Below are 19,057 nucleotides of genomic sequence, written 5' to 3'. Positions count from 1 at the left end.
TTTTTTTTGGAGACTGAATCTCACTCTGTCGCCCAGGCTGGAGCCCAGTGGTGCAATCTCGGCTCACTGCAACCTCTGCCTCCCGGATCCAAGCACTTTTCCTGCCTCAGCCTCTGGAGTAGCTGGGACTACAGGCGCATGCTGCCACGCCTGGCTAATGTTTTGTATTTTAGTAGAGATGGGATTTCACCCTGTTGCCCAGGATGGTCTTATACTCCTGAGCTCAGGCAGTCTGCCTGCCTTGGCGTCCCAAAGTGCCAGGATTACAGCTGTGAGCCACTGTGCCCAGCCACCATTTTTTTAAATTTTTAACTGTTCTGATGTGTAATGACATCTCAGTGTGGTCTTAATTTGCACTTCCCAAATACTAATGATGTTAGCTCTCTGGTAGAGCATTTTCTCTCATCTTTGCCTATTTTCAAAGTTGGCTTAGCTATTGGTGGATTTTTATTCTTTCCTACATATTTTAGAGTTAGTTTGAGTTTCTAAAAACAATACCAGTAGAACTTTGACTCATAGATTTATTTTGAGGAAAATTGATATCTTTATATTAGGACATTTTATCTGAGAACATGGAATGGTCTTTCACTTATGACTTTGAGTAAAATTCTTTTGTAGTTTATAAAAATACTGTGAATGGTATCCTATTTTTTAAGTAAATTAGCACTGATTTAAGAAAATGCAATTGATTTTCATATATTGATAATCTACCTTTGTCTTTTTGTGTTCTACTATACAGAAATCAAATCCATAGTATAAATCTTGAAGTAATTTTAGTGCTTGTAGGGTGATGCCTGGAACTATGTAGTGCCTTTACTTCTGGATTTATCTGTTGCATCTCCCTGTGACAGTTTGTTAATTTGTTGGGACTTTTTTTCTTTTTGATATGGATGTTCACTGTTGCCCAGGCTGGAGTGCAGTGGTATGACCTCGACTCACTGCAACCTCCAACTCCCAAGTTCAGGTGTTTCTCCTGCCTCAGCCTCCCTAGTAGCTGGGATTACAGAAACCCGTCAGCATACCCAGCTAATTTTTGTATTTTTACTAGAGCTAGGGTTTCACCATGTTGGACAGGCTGATCTTGAACTCCTAACTTCAAGTGATCTGCCCGCCTAGGCCTCCTAAATTGCTGGGATTACAGGCGTGAGCCACCGCACCTGGCAATTAAATTATGGAGTTAGTGAGGTTTGTAGGTTCTGTTCTCATTTTTGTCCATTTAATTGTTGCACTTTTTAAAGAATTAATAGTCTTACATATTTGCATGCCATTGATCATAGGCAAAATCAAATGAGAGCTATGGATGGCTCCGTGAAATCCTGTCAACAATAAGAGAACACCTGATGTTCTTACTTACAGGTACTATGATAGTAATGTTAACTTACAATTTGAATTCCATCTGTATGGTTCGTTTGTCTTGATCTGTGTTTGATACTTCAGGTGACTTTGCTGAATACAAAAGAACACAAAATATTTTGTTGGAAGCAGAAATCCTATATCATGACTTCATTCAGAAAGTCCCTATGGTTCCAAGTGAAATTTTTATTTCCTTTCTATTAAGGAATATATATATGATCTTCATGAAGCATTTACTACTTTAAATAAAATTTGATTTTTTTTCTTTTCAAAACATGTTGGTGATGTTTAATGAGATTACAGCATTCTTTTTTGGGCTTATGATTACTTGAGTTAGAGCCATAAAATGTTGGAACAATGAATGTTAGGGCATTGGTCAGTTCAGGGGAGGGAAGATTTCTGAAGTGCTAAGGGTTATTCTGCAGGCTCTTTAAAATAGAAAATTTCTGGAAATACGTGACTTTGTTTTTTTTTTAATTAATTAATTAATTTTTTTTATGAAGATGGGTTTCACCATGTTCATCAGGCTGGTTTTGAACTCCTAACCTCAGGTGATCCGCCCGCCTTGGCCTCCAAAGTGCTTGGATTACAGGCGTGAGCTACTACACCCGGCTGACTTTGTTCTTTTTTTTTGTTCTGTTTTGTCTTTGAGATGGAGTCTTGCTCTGTCCCCTAGGCTGCAGTGCAGTGGTGCAGTCTCGGCTCACTGCAACCTCTGCCTCCCCGGTTCAGCAAATCTCCTGCCTCAACCTCCCAAGTAGCTGAGGCTACAGGCGTGCACCACCACACCCAGCTAATTTTTGTATTTTTGTAGAGACAGGGTTTCACCATGTTGGCCTGGCTGGTCTCGAACTCCTGACCTCAAGTGATTTGCCTGCCTTGGCCTCCCAAAGTACCGAAATTAGTCATGAGCTACTGCACTTGGCCTGGAAATACATAACTTTGAAAATGTAGTCTCCCATTCAGCTTAGCAGTTGTAATTTATGACCCTTCAAGCTCACTGGAGAATTTTTTGCACATCATGTTTCTTACTGAATGTTGATGGTTGGTATGTGTCAGTGATAGCAGACTGATAGAGTTAGCCAGTTACCTCCTGTTTTCACATTCAAGTTTATTTGGCTGTCTTCCATAAGGGTTCTTCTTTTTTCTAAACATTTCAAATAGAAACAAGACAGTATAAACTTCCATCAATTGGAGCAAAAAACTCACACAAATGGAATATCACTGCACTTACTTTTAAGAAACAGTGTTGTGATTAATTAATAGGCCATAGGGAGTGTGGTAGTGATTGTGTCAGTAATTTGCTTCATAGTGCCTAAGATATGTTTTGCTGTGTATATATCACGATAGAATAAAAGAGGCAGGAGTGTAGGTAAAAACTATAGCTGGGTAAAAGCAATAATATATTAATAACATTTTGATTAAGGAGACTTGCATTAATTCTTGACATTATTATAGAAGAATTAATTGACAAGAAACTCTCCTGTGAAATCCAAAACATATAAAATTGAGATATACTTTAATTTGCAGTTGGGTGCAACTTTACTTAAACCAATGCAAACATATTTCATTCACTAGTTTGTTCATTTATTCAAGTATTTGGATTCCTTCTATGTGGCAGGAATTTTAGGCACTGGGAATACACTAAAGAAGAAACCATACACAAAGCTTTACCATCACAGAACATATAACAGAAGAGGCAGATGATAAATCAGTAAAACAAATGGCATGTTAAATCATTGTAAGTATTCTGTTTGAGTGGCAGATTTTGCAATTTATGGTGGTCAGGAAAGCCTTCACTAAAAAGGTAATATTTTACAGAGATTTGAAGAGGTGAGGGAGTGTGCCATAAGGAAGCTGGGGTGGGGGACATTGTTCTGAGGTGAGGCCCTGCTTGGTATTTTTGAGCAACACCAATGAATCAGAGCAGATAGAAAAGATTGAGCAGGGAGAGAACAACCACCTCACTCATATAAGATAGGCAGTCATATGTAGAGGTGGCTTTTGCTCTGTGTGAGACAGGTAAGCCATTGGAAGATTTTAAGATGTGATCACAGCATGGTTTTTTCTTAAATAGTGTTACTGTATATGCTGTGTTGAGACTGAAGGGGAGCAATGAAGGAAACAGGGAGACCCAGTGGAGGGCTGTTGTGTTAACCCTGGTGGAAGATGCTGATTGTGAATGGGGTGGTTCTAGTGAAAGTGTTGAGATGTTGCAGGATTCTGGATATGATTTGAAGGTATAGCCAGTAGTGTTTACTGAGGGATTGGGATATGGAATGTGTGAGAGAGTAATAGAGTAATTAAAGATGATTCTAGGATTTTGGTCTGTGTAGCTATAAAACTGGAGTTGCCAGTGTCTGAGACGGGAAGACTGCAGGAGGGGCATGATTGAGGAAGGAAGAGCAGGGGCTCACTTTTGGAAATGCCACGTTTGAGAAATTTATTAGCCATCCAAAAGGAGATGCTGAGTAGGAAGCTGGCCATATGAATTTGGGTTTCAGAAAAGCTTCCCACACTATAAATTGGGGAATTGTCAGTGTAAACAGGATGAGCATCCCTAATCCAAAATCCAGAACTCTTGAGTATAAACATGATGCTCCACATAAATGCTCACTGGAGCATTTTGGACTTTGGATTTTCAAATTAGAGATGCTCAACCTGTAAGTATAATACAAATATCCCCAAATCTGAAATTTAAAACACTTCTGGTCCAAAGCATTTCAGATAAGGGGTGCTCAACCTGTAGATGGTATTTAAAGCAATGAGGCTTGTTAAGATCATTGAAGGAGGGAGTGTTGCCAGAGAAGTCTAAGGACTAAGTTCTGGGAATGCCAGCATTTAAAGTCAAAAGAGTAAGAAGGGAGGCTAAAGCCAGAAAAGAAGAAGGAAAGTCAGCAAAAGATGAAGACTTTGAGGCCAGGTGAAGAAGTATTCCAAGGACAGAATATGAACTATGTCAAATGCTTCTGGTAAGTCAAGTAAGATAAGGATTAGAACTTGATAGAACTTGATAATGGATTTAACAGTGGGGAGGCCATTGGTGACCTTGCCAAGGGCAGTTTTTGTGACAGGCAGAGCACTTTTCTATAGTCTGTAAGGAGGAGGGTCATGCTATAAATGAGGAGTCTTATTTGAGATGTCACATATTTCCTCAGAGTTGAAAACTGGGAAATGGAGAGCTGGGTTCCTCTCCAGTCAGTGTGACTTTCATACCTTCACAATTGCCCAGCTTATTTTAGAGATTCCAAGACGAACGTGGGAATTCAGCTTCCAATTTGGGGAAGCATGTTTCTTTCTTCGTTTTCTGTTTAATTCAATGAGAAATTTCAGTGCTCAGTTTAGACTTGGGATGGCAATGTAAGGGAAGAAGTTGGAATGATTGGAGATGCAGGTGAGATTAGAGGTGGGTGACAGGAGAAAGTTGAACTTGCTTCTACCAAATGGAATTTATTTCCTTTAAAAAGTAAGGTCTTGGTGGGCATAATGGGCTTTTAGCTTAATCAGTAACTGTTGAAATTGATGTAGGTTGATGATGGATAGAGTATAAGTAGAATAATTCAGTCATTCTAATAGCACCTGCAGAAATTTAAAACATGATTTATATGCCTCAAAAATTTATGAATCACTTGTAAAATGTGATTTATTTTTGACCAGATAGCTCTGCAGTTTTTCCAAATCTGTCTCTCATGCACTGAGGGCTGTTTAGCAATAAGAAATAAGTGTAGTCTCCTGTTGCCATCTGCTCCTTCCACATGTTCCTTTGAAACTGAATACTGGAACTTCCTTTAACCAACTCAGTCCTAAAGTGTCAGGTTCATTGAGAGTACACTATATTTCTTTACCACTCAAATAAGAACGTGTAATCTTGTCAGCTGCTTAAGTGTTCGGAAGGTTGTGTCCCTTACAAGCTCTTAAATTTTGGAAACACTCTGTTATAAGGAAGCAGCTGAGTAATTTCTTTAGTGTGTTTTTATGACCTAGCTGTCTCATTGTAGTGTAGTAAACAGAGTCTTCATTATCTGCTTCAGTTTTTTTTTTTCCAAATCTTCAATTAATTGGTGGTAGATGCACAAGCACAAAGAAAATATATCATCTTAATGATCACGTTCTCATCACATCATACTGTGATCTTGACCTGGGTACATTCTTTTGACGAATGATGGAGGAATGTTCTCTGAGAATTTGAATAAACTTTTACAAACTTCTTTCACCGCAGCTGTGGCAAGTACATTTTAGCTGTTTAGGGTTTAGTACTTGCTTCTCATATTCCCATTGGTAGGTGAGTAGCTACGGCTTATACCAGTTTATGTGTGCCCATTCTCATGAGAGATAATTTGAATTTGTTTTTGTCTGCAAGTCACAGGGGACCTGCCTGGGGACACAGACTGAGAAGATATTGACTATCCTGTGAAAATGCTCTGTTGCTAGGATAGAAATACAGACTTTTGTATTTTAGAGCTAGAAAAACAGTGTGGAGGAATTAACATTGATCTGATACTAGTTTGTATCTAATCTTAACTGCATTATAGCCTTTAGAAATCATTTGTGATACCAATATTACATGGATAGTGGGGAACAGGATCGTCTTATCAGAATATCACCCCATAGGGCATTGATCATTTCAAAAGGAAAAACAAAAACAGTAACAGTGAAAATAATCTGGTAGTCACCACCTGAATCAAATGGTCAAAGGTAGCATTGCTGCTCACAGGAAAATGTGACGTAAGTGAGGTGATGCAGTGTGAAGTGTACATCACCATCTATCGAGTATTCTTGCCAACAATGTTTACTTGAGGCAAACGTTGTTAGATCCAACTTCGTTTATAGTGAAAAACAGGTGATAGAGGAACAAGTTAAATGGTACTATACAAAACTATCAGAAAAATCTTCAGATGTGGAATATTCTCCAACAATTGGTTTGGCTTCTTAACATTAGTATTAAAAAAATAAGATGGGATTATTCTAGAACTAAAGAGCCCTAACAGCGTTTTTAGCCTGTTCAGGCTGTCATGCAAAATACCACAAACTGAGAGACTTGAACAACAGAATTTAATTTTCTCACAGTTCTAGAGGCTAGAAGTGTCCCAGATTAAGGTTGGAAAGTTTGTTCTCTGTGAGGGCTCTCTTCCTGGCTTGCAGATGGCTGCCCTCTCACGTGTTCTCACAGTGGTGGAGAGGGAGAGAGCTCTTATGTCTCTTCCCCTTCTTACAGGGACACCAGCCCTATCACAGTAGCGTCCTGCTGTTATGACCACATTTAACCTTTATCACCTTCTCACAGGCCTTACCTCCAAATGCACTAGGGGTTAGGGCTTCAACATAGGAATTTTGGGAGGACATATCATTCAGTCCATAACAACAACCAAATGCAGTGCATAAAACTTGAGTATTTTGTTTGCAGGTTTGGGGGGAAAGGTTATAAAAAACATTTTGTAGACTATTGAAGTAATTTGAATATGGACTAGTTTGTAGATGCTATTAGAGAATTATTATGGTGTTGATAATAGTGAGTGTAATAATGGTATTGTGTTTATGAAGGAGAATGCCCTTATTTTTAAGTTCTGTCTTTAAAAATATTTAGGGTGTATCATCATGATATGTATAACTTACTTTCAAATGGTTCTACACACACACACACACACAAATACGTACACATATATAAACACAGACTTCTAAAAAACACATGCATAGCATATATATATCACATATATACAGCATATATGTAGATATACCACATTGCCAATGGAAATATGACAAGATATTATTTTTTGAGTGATTGTTATACTCTACTTTGAACTTTTGTATATTTGAGATTTTTCATAATAAAAATTTGGGAGGAATCACAAGGCAAAAGGTAATTTCACTTTAAGTTTTTAAAAGGCACATCGAATTTAAAAAAAACGAACTAACTTGAGGTTAACAGGATTACGTCTTTTGAATTTTTCTTAGGGCTCTATAAGCCTTTATGTGTCTAGGTAGAAAAAAGCTGAGAAAATAGGAAGAAGATAATTGGGACAGTCTGCTGTACCAGAAAAAAAGAGTGCATTGCAAAAAATCAGCAACTTCACACTAGCAGCTATAGAGCATGTATAAGATAATTGAACTTAGGAAGGATAGGTTATCAACGATCGATTAATGTCAAAGCATCCTCTTTCCTCACTTCTCTTGTGAGGCATTGCTTGTCTCTGCAATATTGGAGAGTTCAGCCCTGGAGTGTCTTTTTAGAAAGATTGTTGACCCCTTCATGTAGTGGGAGATCTTGAGTGTCCTTAAATTAAGTCTTTTTGAGAGCCGAGACTAGAGTACATGAGGCCTTTTATACTAAGGAAATGGAAGCACCAAGTTAAAGACCACGTTTCAAAATGCTAATTGTAATGAGAGAGAGAGAGAGAGAGATTGTTAAATTTACAAGTAGAGGCCAGGGAAGGTATTTGGCTAAAAATGAAATGTAGACATGTTTGAAGGGCAAAGGCTAACTTATAAAATAGATTGAAATGGTAGATGGTGAAAACATAATTAAGGGAGGAAGATTTTTGCAGTGGTTCAGGAGGAGTTAGATTTTTTTTTTAAAGAGACATTTTTTCCTCAAAAGAGTTAAATTAGAGCCTTATGTGAAACCCTTATTATAGCCCTTGCCACATAGTGAGGGCTTAAGAAATGCTGGTTGCTGTTCCTCTGTGTTTATTCATTCAATAAATACATACTGACCACTAGTACAAGTCAGTGTTTTAGGTGCAGATACGCAGTTTGCTTGATAATGCTTAGATAACAAAGGTGCTGGATGTATAGATTTTATCCTTGAGAAACAGGCTGTAGTGGAACAGATGAATGAGTGTTATGCATGAAGCATTTGGAAGGTATAGTGAAAATAGGAGTAGCAGGAGTAGGAAATGATGCGGTTTAGGACCGGACACTCACAGTAGAAGGAGCTAACATTTAAAAAGATTATAACCTGAAGATAAATACTTGTTAAACCTAAATGTATTTTGAAAACCCGATGTTGTGTGCATATGTACAACTTTAAAACAAAAGAACTTGGTGTGGCTGGGCATGGTGGCTGATGCCTGTAATTCTAGCCCTTTGGGAGGCCGAGGCAGGTGGATCACCTGAGGTCAGGAGTTCAAGACCAGCCTGGCCAACATGGCGAAACGCCGTCTCTACTAAAAATATAAAAATTATCTGGGCCTGTTGGTGGGTGGCCTGTAGTCCCAGCTACTCAGGAGGCTGAGGCAGGAGAATTCCTTGAAGCTGGGAGGCAGAGGTTGCAGTGGGCCGAGATTGCACCACTGCACTCTAGCCTGGGTGACGAGTAAAGCACCATCTCAAAAAATAGACAACAAAAAAAGAAATTGGTGTATCTAGGCCACTTTCTTCCTTTATTTAACTGTATTATAATGGAAAATACAATGGTGATGCAAAAACAACAACAACAACAAACCAGGAATTTATGTTGAGAATTAGGACTTCTACTCAGCCCAGTCTCCTCCTCCTATTCTTCCTCTTAAAAGGCAGTCATTATTATTGCTTTTTGTTTGTTCGCTGTCATTCCAGAATTATTCAAAGTGTGTGTGTGTGTGTGTGTGTGTGTGTGTGTGTGTGTGTGTATCCCACTATGTTTTGGTGTTTGTTTTATATCTCATACTGCAGTGTTCCATTGTAAAGCTTTATCATAATGTATTAACTAATCCCTGATTTGTGGATATCGAAGTTCTTTCCAGGTACCCTTTAAAAATTATAGAAATTTGTAAACATATAAAAATAGAACAGTATAATGAATACTTTTGCACCAAAAAGAGCTTCGATATTGACTTTCACAGTTTGAGTTCCCTGGCGAGCAGACTTTGAGATGGAGACTCAGGCTTATTAGGGAGTGCTCTTAGGATCAATACCTAGGGAAAGCAAATAGCTTTGGCCCCATGTTAATGTTGAGTGGTGATGGATCTCAAAGGAGTCTCAATTGACCCTGGGGGAAGTTCTGAAGATGGGATGACCCTTCAGAGATATCTTGAATTGTGAGGGGGTCTGGCCTTTATATTTCCATATTGATCCATCACAAGATGTGGGCTGTCCCATGGGAAGGGTACAAGAGCTTGGACAAGACATCTCTCTTGGGCTGAGGCAGTGCTTAGTGGTGCTGACAATCTGGACCTGTCTGCCAGGAGCTCTCTCAGCCGTTGGGTCCTTCTTTCCTGAAGGAAGATTTGGGCACATAGCATGCATCATATTTAGGATACTATTCCATCTTCCTTCCTTCCAGCACCTCTTAGCCCATATTTTCTTCCCTCTCCCAAGAGCCACTGATCACAGACATCCCGTGATTTTATCTGTGAACACTGTAGTTCCATTTATCTTTTAATGAGTACTATATTTTGGCAAAATCTTGATTAACCAGAATGCCTGGATAATGAAGCTTTCTGATAAATGGAATTTTGTGGTAAATGAAGACAATATAGGATAGTGAAAAGTGTTTCATTGGACCCAGGAGATCTGTGTTTGCCTCTGAGCTCTGAGATCAGTTTGCTGTGTGATCTTGAGAGAGTTGCTAACAGACCTAAATATCCACCCAAATAAAACATCCCCAGGATGGTAACAAGCTATATTTCTCTCCATTCGAGACTGGGAAGCCAAGGTATTTTGTTCCCCAAATATAAAAGCCTTTCTTTTTTAAATGCTCAAATATAAAAAATAAAGGCAAAACAGCAGGAGACAGAGTGTTATTTCGTAAACTTTTGAAATGGCTTGGTTTGGCAAAGGCTCATTGCCTTTTTACCATTCATGTGGGACAATTTTTGTTGAGGTCTCCAGTATCATTTTATGAAAATACTTCCCGAGTTACAATTTCTTAAAGGCCAGTTTATTTCTCTTTTCCTCTTTAGCGTCATTGCTCTTGCTTTCCTTCCACCATCTCATTGTGCTTCCCTCCTACGTCTTTCTTTACCACCCAGTTTGGGAAATAATAGTCTTCTTGTCTGTGGCCTTACATATTTTACCAATCCCCCCATGACTTATTTTTCTTCCTCTGTACAGTCTCCTATTTTTCTTTCAGTACTCTAATATTAGCTAAGCTTCTTATCACTGAATATCCAGGCTCATTGCAGTGGCATCATATTTGGTTTCTCTGTCTGCAGTTGTTTCTCTGTGTTAATTCAACCTTCATACTATCTCAAAAAGTTTGAGCATATTGATTCTCTGTGTAGATATCTGCCTATTGGACCTTAAGTCTCTTTACAATGTGGCCTAACTGAAGATCAGTGTGGAACCTTGTATTTTCTCTCATCCCCAGTCCTAGAGTTAATAAATTATGGTTAAGCATAGAATACTTTATCTTGCATGTTGGAATCTAAATTTATTGATACTTCCCTGGGCATCAGTATTGTAATAATGCCCATCCTTTACTTAGAAAGCTTTCCAGTATTTAAAACTGCCTTTTTCTTTTCTTTTATCCTCCAAGTACCTCTGTGTGAAACTTGTATCAGAATCCCTGTTGCATCCTGATCACCTTGGTGTGTTGAATACCAAGTCCTATCTGTTATATCTTTAAAGTAGCTCTCATATCAGTATTGTTATTAGTGCTATTCTCACCACGAATACCCTTCATCATATATTTATTAAAGATGTCCTATGTGGCAGATACTGTGCTAAGCATCATTTGGTAGTGAGTACACAGAGTGTGCAACTTGTAACCAGGGAGACTGAAAGAGTAGTAGTAGAGATAGCCGTGAACAGAGATCCCCAGAAATAAGTAATGAGAGATCGTGATAGATTTAGGCACCACCGTTTCTCTCCTGCAGAGCTTCAATAGCCTCGTTGGTCTTCAGCTCCTCAGTTTTATCCCTCTCTATTATAGCACAGCTAGAGTGATCTTTCTGAAAAGCAGTGTCAGATTTAAAACACTGTACCTACTTCCCTTTGCTGTCAAATTAAAGTCCAAACTCTTTAAAATGTCTTACCAAGAAGCCCTTTATGATCTGATGTATGTTGGCTGTTGGTTGTTTTCTCACCATTCTGTCTTTTTACTCTAAATGTCAGCCCTAGTGTTTACTGTTCAGAAAGAATTGAGATGATATTTCTGGCTCTTTGAACATGTGATTACCTGAGCCTTTTGTAGTTAATTCCTTCTCATTCTATTCATCATGTCCTCTAGGAATCCTTCCTAGACCCATTAAAGTCTAGGTTAGGGAATCCATCTTTTGTGTTTCCATGTGTCTTGAGACTTGTCTCATGCTCTGTGGTAATTGTTTACATGTATGTAAGCCCCACTGGATATCTGAATTGTGTCATTTTATTTATTGTCATTTATTTATACCTACCATAGTATAGGCATGAACTAGAAACCTGAGAAATGCTGCTCTAAAATGTATACTATTATTAGGAGATTGAAAGTTAATTTGAAAGCCATTTTAGTTTTGGGATGGAAGTTGGTAGTAGTATTTCCAATAAAGTAATACAGAACTAAATTGCTATATTTGCATTGTACAATTGTACAATTTGAATTGTGTTTGACAAGCATACACAGTAATACTTTTATATTGTGGCAGAAAGTCAATGAAAGGTATTAACCTGTTGGAAAGTCCAACCTTATTAAATATTAAGTGCTGGAAGAAACCTGTAGATATGCAAGCAGAATGTGAAGAAGCAGCAGAATCTGTGTGTGTGTGTGTGTTTTATTTTTAAATAATATTTACTGAGCATCTGCCATGTGCTAGGTATTGTACTATTGCATTACATATAGTACATATGGACTCTTGATCTTTATGACATCTTTCTGAGAGGAAGAGAAAATTATTATCCATCTTTTACAGATGTGGAAACTGAGACCTAGAGGGATAACTTTGTCAAGATCACATGGAGGGGTAAGAATTTGAATATAGGTCTTCTGATTGTAGGCCCACCATTCTTTCAGTTATTATTTTTGTTGCTCTTGTTGACTGGAGCATAGTATTTTAAATTATTTCTATACAGAGTTGAGAAGTAGGTGAAATTAGAGGAAATAAAGCAATACCTGAAATTAATCAAAAGAGATAACCAAAATTTTATCTCTTAAGAACCCTGGTTCCTTATTTGATTTGTTGACTTAAAAATGATTCAATATTAATTTTAATAACTTGAGAGAACTAAGCCTCAGAAATAAGATTATGTCATCAAAGACTGCATAATTAGTGGTAAAATGAGAAGTAGAATCTAGAACTGCCGATATTTGTTGACTCTAGAGGTTTATCTTTTAAACATTTTTATTGAATAAGCAGTCTAAATGTAATTTTAAGCTAGATTTTTGACACAAACGTCAATGAAAACTCAATGTTCCTAGTATTATTTTGTTTTTAGAAGCATCTAGTCTAAGAACATATCTATTTGTAAGATCATGTTGAAACTTGAAAGATAGCATGTGCCCTCAATGTATTAGTTGCAAAATATGAATATATTTTATATATATAATATTTTGGAGAAATAGGTAATTTTATTTGAGAGTTTCTATTAAAGTTAATTTCATAACAGATTATTCTAGTCATTCATTCAATCACTTTTGCTTTTGGCATTTCCCATAAAAATAGGATTTTTTTAAAAATCCCAATAAATCCTGCCCTGTGACCTGCTTACTTCCACTTCGTATAAAGTTTTTTGGAACATATTTAACTTTTTTGCTACAATAGGAGATAATGTTGGGAACATTAAGCATGGATTATTAACTCATACATAGACTGGTTGAATGCTGATGGCTGAAAAACTGCATGCTCTGGATTTACATTGCCCATTTTTTTTTCCCTTAAAAAAATTTCTTGTGTTGGCAGTTTAGTGTATCTTGGCTCATCCGTTCTTCATTTTAAAGAAATTTGAACTTAGATTCCTGTGATCTACCTAATGAAATGTCTAGGTTCTGACTAATTTGCCCATTTTTTTGTTTTGATCCGTTGCTTAGAGCTAGGTTTATGTGGTTGCCAATTTGGTTGTAGTCCTTCCTAGAAGTATTTGATTGTCATATACTATTCTATCATAAGCCATGTTATCCTCTATTTCACATTATTTTATTAGTGATTCTGGTGGCTTTTCTAAAGTTTCATTTTTGTTAGATTTTTAAGGTATTAGAAAAAAAATGTTTTGGGGCATTTAGTACCCTATATTCCGTAGTCCTGAATCTGTTTGCATTTTGTTTAAGCCAGGCCGTACGTACTGAATACAAGTCGCCAAGTAGCTTAGAGAAATGGTGTTCTTTCCAGATCTCACCATGTTGTATTCAGTGCTTAGCACTTATTTACCTGAGAGAAATCTTCTTTGGTGATATAATTTATTTTTAAATTTAATTTAATTTAATTAATTTTTTTGAGACAGAGTCTTACTCTGTCACCTAGGCTGGAGTGCAGTGGCATGATCTTGCCTTACTGCAACCTCCGCCTTACAGGTTCAAGTGATTCTCCTGCCTCAGCCTCTCGAGTAGCTGGGACTCCAGGTGAGTGCCACCACACCTGGCTAGTTTTTGTATTTTTTGTAGAGACAGGGTTTCACCGTGTTGGCCAGGATGGTCTCAATCTCTTGACCTCGTGATCTGCCTGACTCGGTATCCCAAAGTGCTAGGCGTACAGGCGTGAGCCATTGTGCCTGGCCAGTGATGTGAACTCCTTCCAGATTCTCTTTTTTTGAGAAAGTCATAGTTGGATATATGATTAAGCCAGGAACATGCTATTCCAAATTGATTAAAATTGGTTATGTGCTTAACTTTCTTTTCTTTTTCTTTCTTTTTTTTTTTTTTTTTTTTTTTTTTGAGACAGGGTCTCACTCTGTCACCTAGGCTGGAGTGCAGTGGCACAATCTTGGCACACTGTAGCCTCCACCTCCTGGGCTCAGATGATTCTCCCACTTCAGTCTCCCAAGTAACTGGGACTACAGGAGTGCAGCACGGTGCCTGGCTAATTTTTGTATTTTTTGTAGAGATGGCTGGTCTTGAACCCCTGAGCTTAAGCAATCTGCCTATCTCTACCTCCCCTCCTGCTTGGATTACAGGCATACACCCCCAAACCCAGCCTAGTTTTATTTTTGAATTTCAGTTAGGAATATGGAAATAATTGTTAGTGTCATGGTAATTTATGAAGCTGTCATGACATAAATAGGGTTTTACTAATAAGAAGTGGACTTCTGATTTTTTCTTTAAATGTATACTCTTGTAGCAAAAAAGATAAAGTTTTTGGGGAAGCAAACTGTTGAAAACTATTGCTTCTAACAAAAAATAAAAGATGTAATATAAATTGTTTTTAGTAAGCATTCCAGTGTCATTCAGTTTTTTACTTGCCTCAGTTTATAATTTATTTCTTTTTTTTTTTTTGAGACAGGGTCTCACTCTGTTGCCCAGTCTGGAATGCGGTGGTGTGATCTCCGCTCACAGCAACCTCTGCCTCCTGGGTTCAAGGGATTCTCCTGCTTCAGCCTCCTGAGTAGCTGGGATTTTAGGCGTACACCACCATGCCCATCTAATTTTTGTATTTTTACTAGAGATGGGGTTTCACCCTGTTGGCCAGGCTGGTCTTGAACTCTTGAACTCAAGTGATCTGCCAACCTTGGCCTCCCAAATTTTGGGCCACTGTACCTGGCCATTGCCTCATTTTATCTTAAATGATTATACCTTTTGATTGGCCATCTGTCAGGCTATAGGTGACCGCTAGTGTCTAATGATATTTAGCACGGTCCTCTCTTCTATGCAGCTTTCTTTGACTATTCCAGTCTCTTTTTTTTAACTTCTCTGAACTCCTGTTTTCCAGGTCTTTAAGCACAGTTTTTAATACCTAAATATTGTTTTGCCAATTAGATTTTAATTTTGTCATATTAAGGAATACCTTTTTATATTTGTGCTCACCTGCAAGAGGTGTACTCCAGTATGTTCTGATTAATTGATTAGCATCTCAAATTTAAATCCCTCAACCGGAAACTACATTTTTTTTTTCCTGTAGTGGAGAAATGAGTTTACAAAGACATGCTTTTCTTCCCTCAAGGTTCAGAGTTTACAACAAAAGACTCATGACCTTCAGGCATAACAGGTTTGCAGCAAATTTGGTTGAATGAGTTTCTCACTGAACAAACTTTTAAAAATGTTTATCACAATGTGAAACAGGACTGTGTTTTTTCTTGGGCATTGGTATTTATTACTGGTTTGGAGACCTCCTGTGTCATCAGTAGCTTAGCAGTGTGAGAAAGACCGCAGGTTCTGAAGTCAGGCTTCCTGGGTTCTGATCTGGGCTCTGTCTCTTGTCACTTTGTGCCTCAGTATCTTTGTCTATGAAAAAGGCATGACAATAGTGTTTTTCTCCAGATTTGTTATAATTGAGTTTATATATGGACTTATATTTAAACACACGCATACAATGTTCAGAAGAATTTCCGGGACTTAGAAAGTTCTTCATAATTATTGTCTAGTCATGGTGGTACAGTAGAGTCGGTGTGTACCAGACTTTCTGAGAACAGTTTGGCCTGTCTTTTTTAATGGAGGCATGCAACTTGGGATCTGAAAGTCCGATTTGTATTTGAGTTTTATGACTTGCTAGTTCTGTGTTCTAGAGCAGGTAATGTTTATGCCTCAGTTTCTAGTCTGCCAACCTCAAAAGGCTGTTTTGAGAATCAAAATGAAATAGCATACATTATTATAAACTGTGAAGTCCTAGATGAATATGCGGTACTGAAGTCACTGGCCTTTCATGAAATTTTAAAACTGTGAATGCCTAGGGTAAAGACCTGTTTATTATTGTCATGTTATTCCTTTCTTTCCACAGGTGCTTATTGTGTATTATTTTGTAAGCATCTGAATCTAGAGTAGTTATGATAAACTAGTTATTTTTTTTTGAAAATAATATTTAAGTAGCTGCAATTTACTCCCAGGACTGTATGATTATTTTCAAATTGTTGGTTTTATAACAAAAATGTGTAACATGTTTTCGAGAGAAATAGTTTAATGTCTGACAATTTTTGTAACATTTTCAGGTTTGAAAACATAATGGCAGGAAACAGCCTTGTTCTGCCCATTGTTCTTTGGGGTCGAAAAGCACCCACACATTGCATCTCTGCAGTACTTTTAACAGATGATGGGGCCACAGTCGTAACAGGATGCCACGATGGACAAATATGTCTCTGGGATCTTTCAGTAGAAATGGAAGTGAGTATTTAAAATGCCTATTGCATATTTTAGATATAAAAATCTGCTCATTAGAAGATAACATAGTCCCTGAATGATGCTTTTGGGTCCACAGTAGATTTTCTAAAAAATGTGTTTTGACTAAAACTAGTAGTATACAGATTCATTATTTACTGAGGGTAATTAAAATAAAATAAAAAGTAAATCAGAGTTTATTTCTGAGGGCTTTCGGCCATTTTCAAGTGTAATATCTACCTTAAGTGACTTACTGTTTGTTACATTTAAGATTTTTCAAAAGATTATGACCCATACTAAAGGAGGTTTTCCAAAAAGGCTGTAGAAAATTTAAAACACTTAAACCTTCTATGGTAAATGCTTTGAAGAAGGCAAAACTTTTAAAAAAGTGTAAGTTTTGTTGTATTGATTTTTGAAATGACTGTGCCTTTATTGTCATTCCTTAATGTTATGGAGTGCTCAGTGTGCTCTGCTTCCAGGCCTTTCAGTGGACACAGCTAGGAAAATAGGAGATGGGGACACACACACACACACACACACACACACACACTCTCACACTGATACCTTTAATTCCAACATAACACCATAGCATTTATCCTACTTTTCTCCTTTCCATATTTGTAACTCCCTTGTCTGACAACTCTGATTTTTTTGTAAAGGGGAACAGAGAAAATGGAGTGGTAGCTGGTATGAAAGGTGAGGTCAAGAAAGGTGATTTTTAAAATTACTTTTTTTATGGAAAACAACCTTATTGAGATATAATTCACATACTACACAGTTAATCTATTTCAAACGTACGTTTTGATGTTTCTTGGTATGTTCATAAAGTTGTTCAGCCATTACGAAGGTGAATTTTAGAACATTTTCATCACCTCCAAAACAAACCCAGTACTCTTTAACATGTCTCCTGGGCCAGGCATGGTGACTCACACCTGTAATCCCAGCACTTTGGGCGGCTAATGTGGATAGATTGCCTGAGTCCAGGAGTTTGACACCAGCCTGGGTAACATGGCAACACCCCATTTCTAGTGAAAATACAAAAACTAGCTGGGTGTGGTGGCGCATGCCTGTAGTCCCAGCTACTCCAGAGGCTGAGGTGGAAAAATCATCCGAACCCAGGAAGCCGAGGCTACTCACACCACTGCACCCCAGCCTGTACAATGGGAGTGAAACGCTGTTTCCAAAAAAAAAAAAAAAAATCACTCCCAATACTCATTCCACCTTGGCCACCACTAATCTACTTTCTGTCACTAACATCCTGCTTATTCTGGACATTTAATATGAATGGAATCATATAAATATATATTTTTTAGAACTTGTTTTTATCATGTAGCATAATGTTTTCAAGGTTCACCTATGTTGTAGCATGTGTCAATACTTCGTTTCTTTTAATGGCCAAGTGATTTTTCATTTTGTAAGTATACCACACTTTGTTCATTTGACAGTGGACAAACATTTGGGTTGTTTCTATTTTTGGCCTCTATGAGTAATGCTGCTATGAATATTACACATTTGTGTATGAGTTTTTGTGTGGACACATGTTTTCAGTGCACCTAGGTATATACCTGAGCATGGAATTGCTGGATCATATGGTAGGTAACTCTATGTTTAACTAAGGAACTGCCAGACTGTTTCCAAAGTAACTGCATCATTTTGCATTCCCATCAGCAGTGCATGAGGGTTCCAGGTTTTTCACATCCTTGTCAATCAATAGCTGTTATCTTTTTTATTCTAGCCCTAATTGTGTGTGTGAAGTGGTACCTCACTGTGGTTTTGGTTTGAATTTACCTGAGGGCTAATGATGTCAAGCTTCTCTTCATGTTCTCATTGGCCATTTGTATATCTTCTCTGGCAAACTGTTTGTTCAGAATCTTTGCCCGTTAAAAATATTTTTAACTTAAAATTTTATTTTTGCTCATTTTAAAATTGGGTTATTTTTCTTTTTATTATTGAATAGGAAAAATTACTCATATATTCTAAATCCAAATTCCTCAACAGATAGAAGATTTACAGTTATTCTCTCCCATTTTATGAGTTGTTTTTTCACTTTCTTGATTGTGCCCTTCGAAGCACAAAATAATTTAAGTTTGATAAAGTTGAATTATCTCTTTTTCCTTTGTTTGCTTATGTTTTTGTTGTCATATCTAAGAAACCATTGCTAAATCTAAGGTCATGAAGATTTATCCCTGTGTTTTTTTCCTATTAGCTTTATATAATAGTTTTACCTCTTACATTTAGGTCTTCTATACATATTAGGTAATTTTTCTGTGGTGTGAGAGAAGGGTTTGACTTCATTCTTTTGCATGTGACTATCAAGTTATCCTAGCAGTATCTGTCAGAATGACTACTTGTTCTCCATTGAATCTTATTGGTTCGCTTATGAAAAATCACTTGACCATAAATGCCATGGGTTTATATCTGGACTCTCAATTTTATTTTATGGTTCTATATATCTGTTCTTATCCATATCCTCTATATGTCTGCACTCACTGTCCTAAAAACTGTTGTTTTATGTACCCACTATCTTAATTACTGTTGTTTTATATTAAGTTTTGAAGTCCAGATATGTGAGTC

General features: G+C 37.4%; 1 protein-coding gene across 1 annotated transcript in view; it reads left to right on the top strand.

The window, feature by feature from the left end:
- Window positions 1-19,057, top strand: part of LOC108282193 (WD repeat-containing protein 7) — a 138,509-nt gene that overhangs the window by 4,520 nt on the left and 114,932 nt on the right. The window contains exons 2-3 of the mRNA XM_037727678.1: window positions 12,159-12,209; window positions 16,318-16,489. Of these exons, the coding sequence (XP_037583606.1) occupies window positions 12,202-12,209; window positions 16,318-16,489 (180 nt within the window). The 5' untranslated portion in view covers window positions 12,159-12,201. The remainder of the gene's footprint in view (window positions 1-12,158; window positions 12,210-16,317; window positions 16,490-19,057) is intronic.

The sequence above is a fragment of the Cebus imitator genome, unplaced genomic scaffold (assembly GCF_001604975.1).
Source record: "Cebus imitator isolate Cc_AM_T3 unplaced genomic scaffold, Cebus_imitator-1.0 Scaffold236, whole genome shotgun sequence".
NCBI classification, from domain to species: domain Eukaryota; kingdom Metazoa; phylum Chordata; class Mammalia; order Primates; family Cebidae; genus Cebus; species Cebus imitator.
Note: the sequence above shows the minus strand (reverse complement) of the source record. Positions and strands in the feature narration are given on the sequence as shown.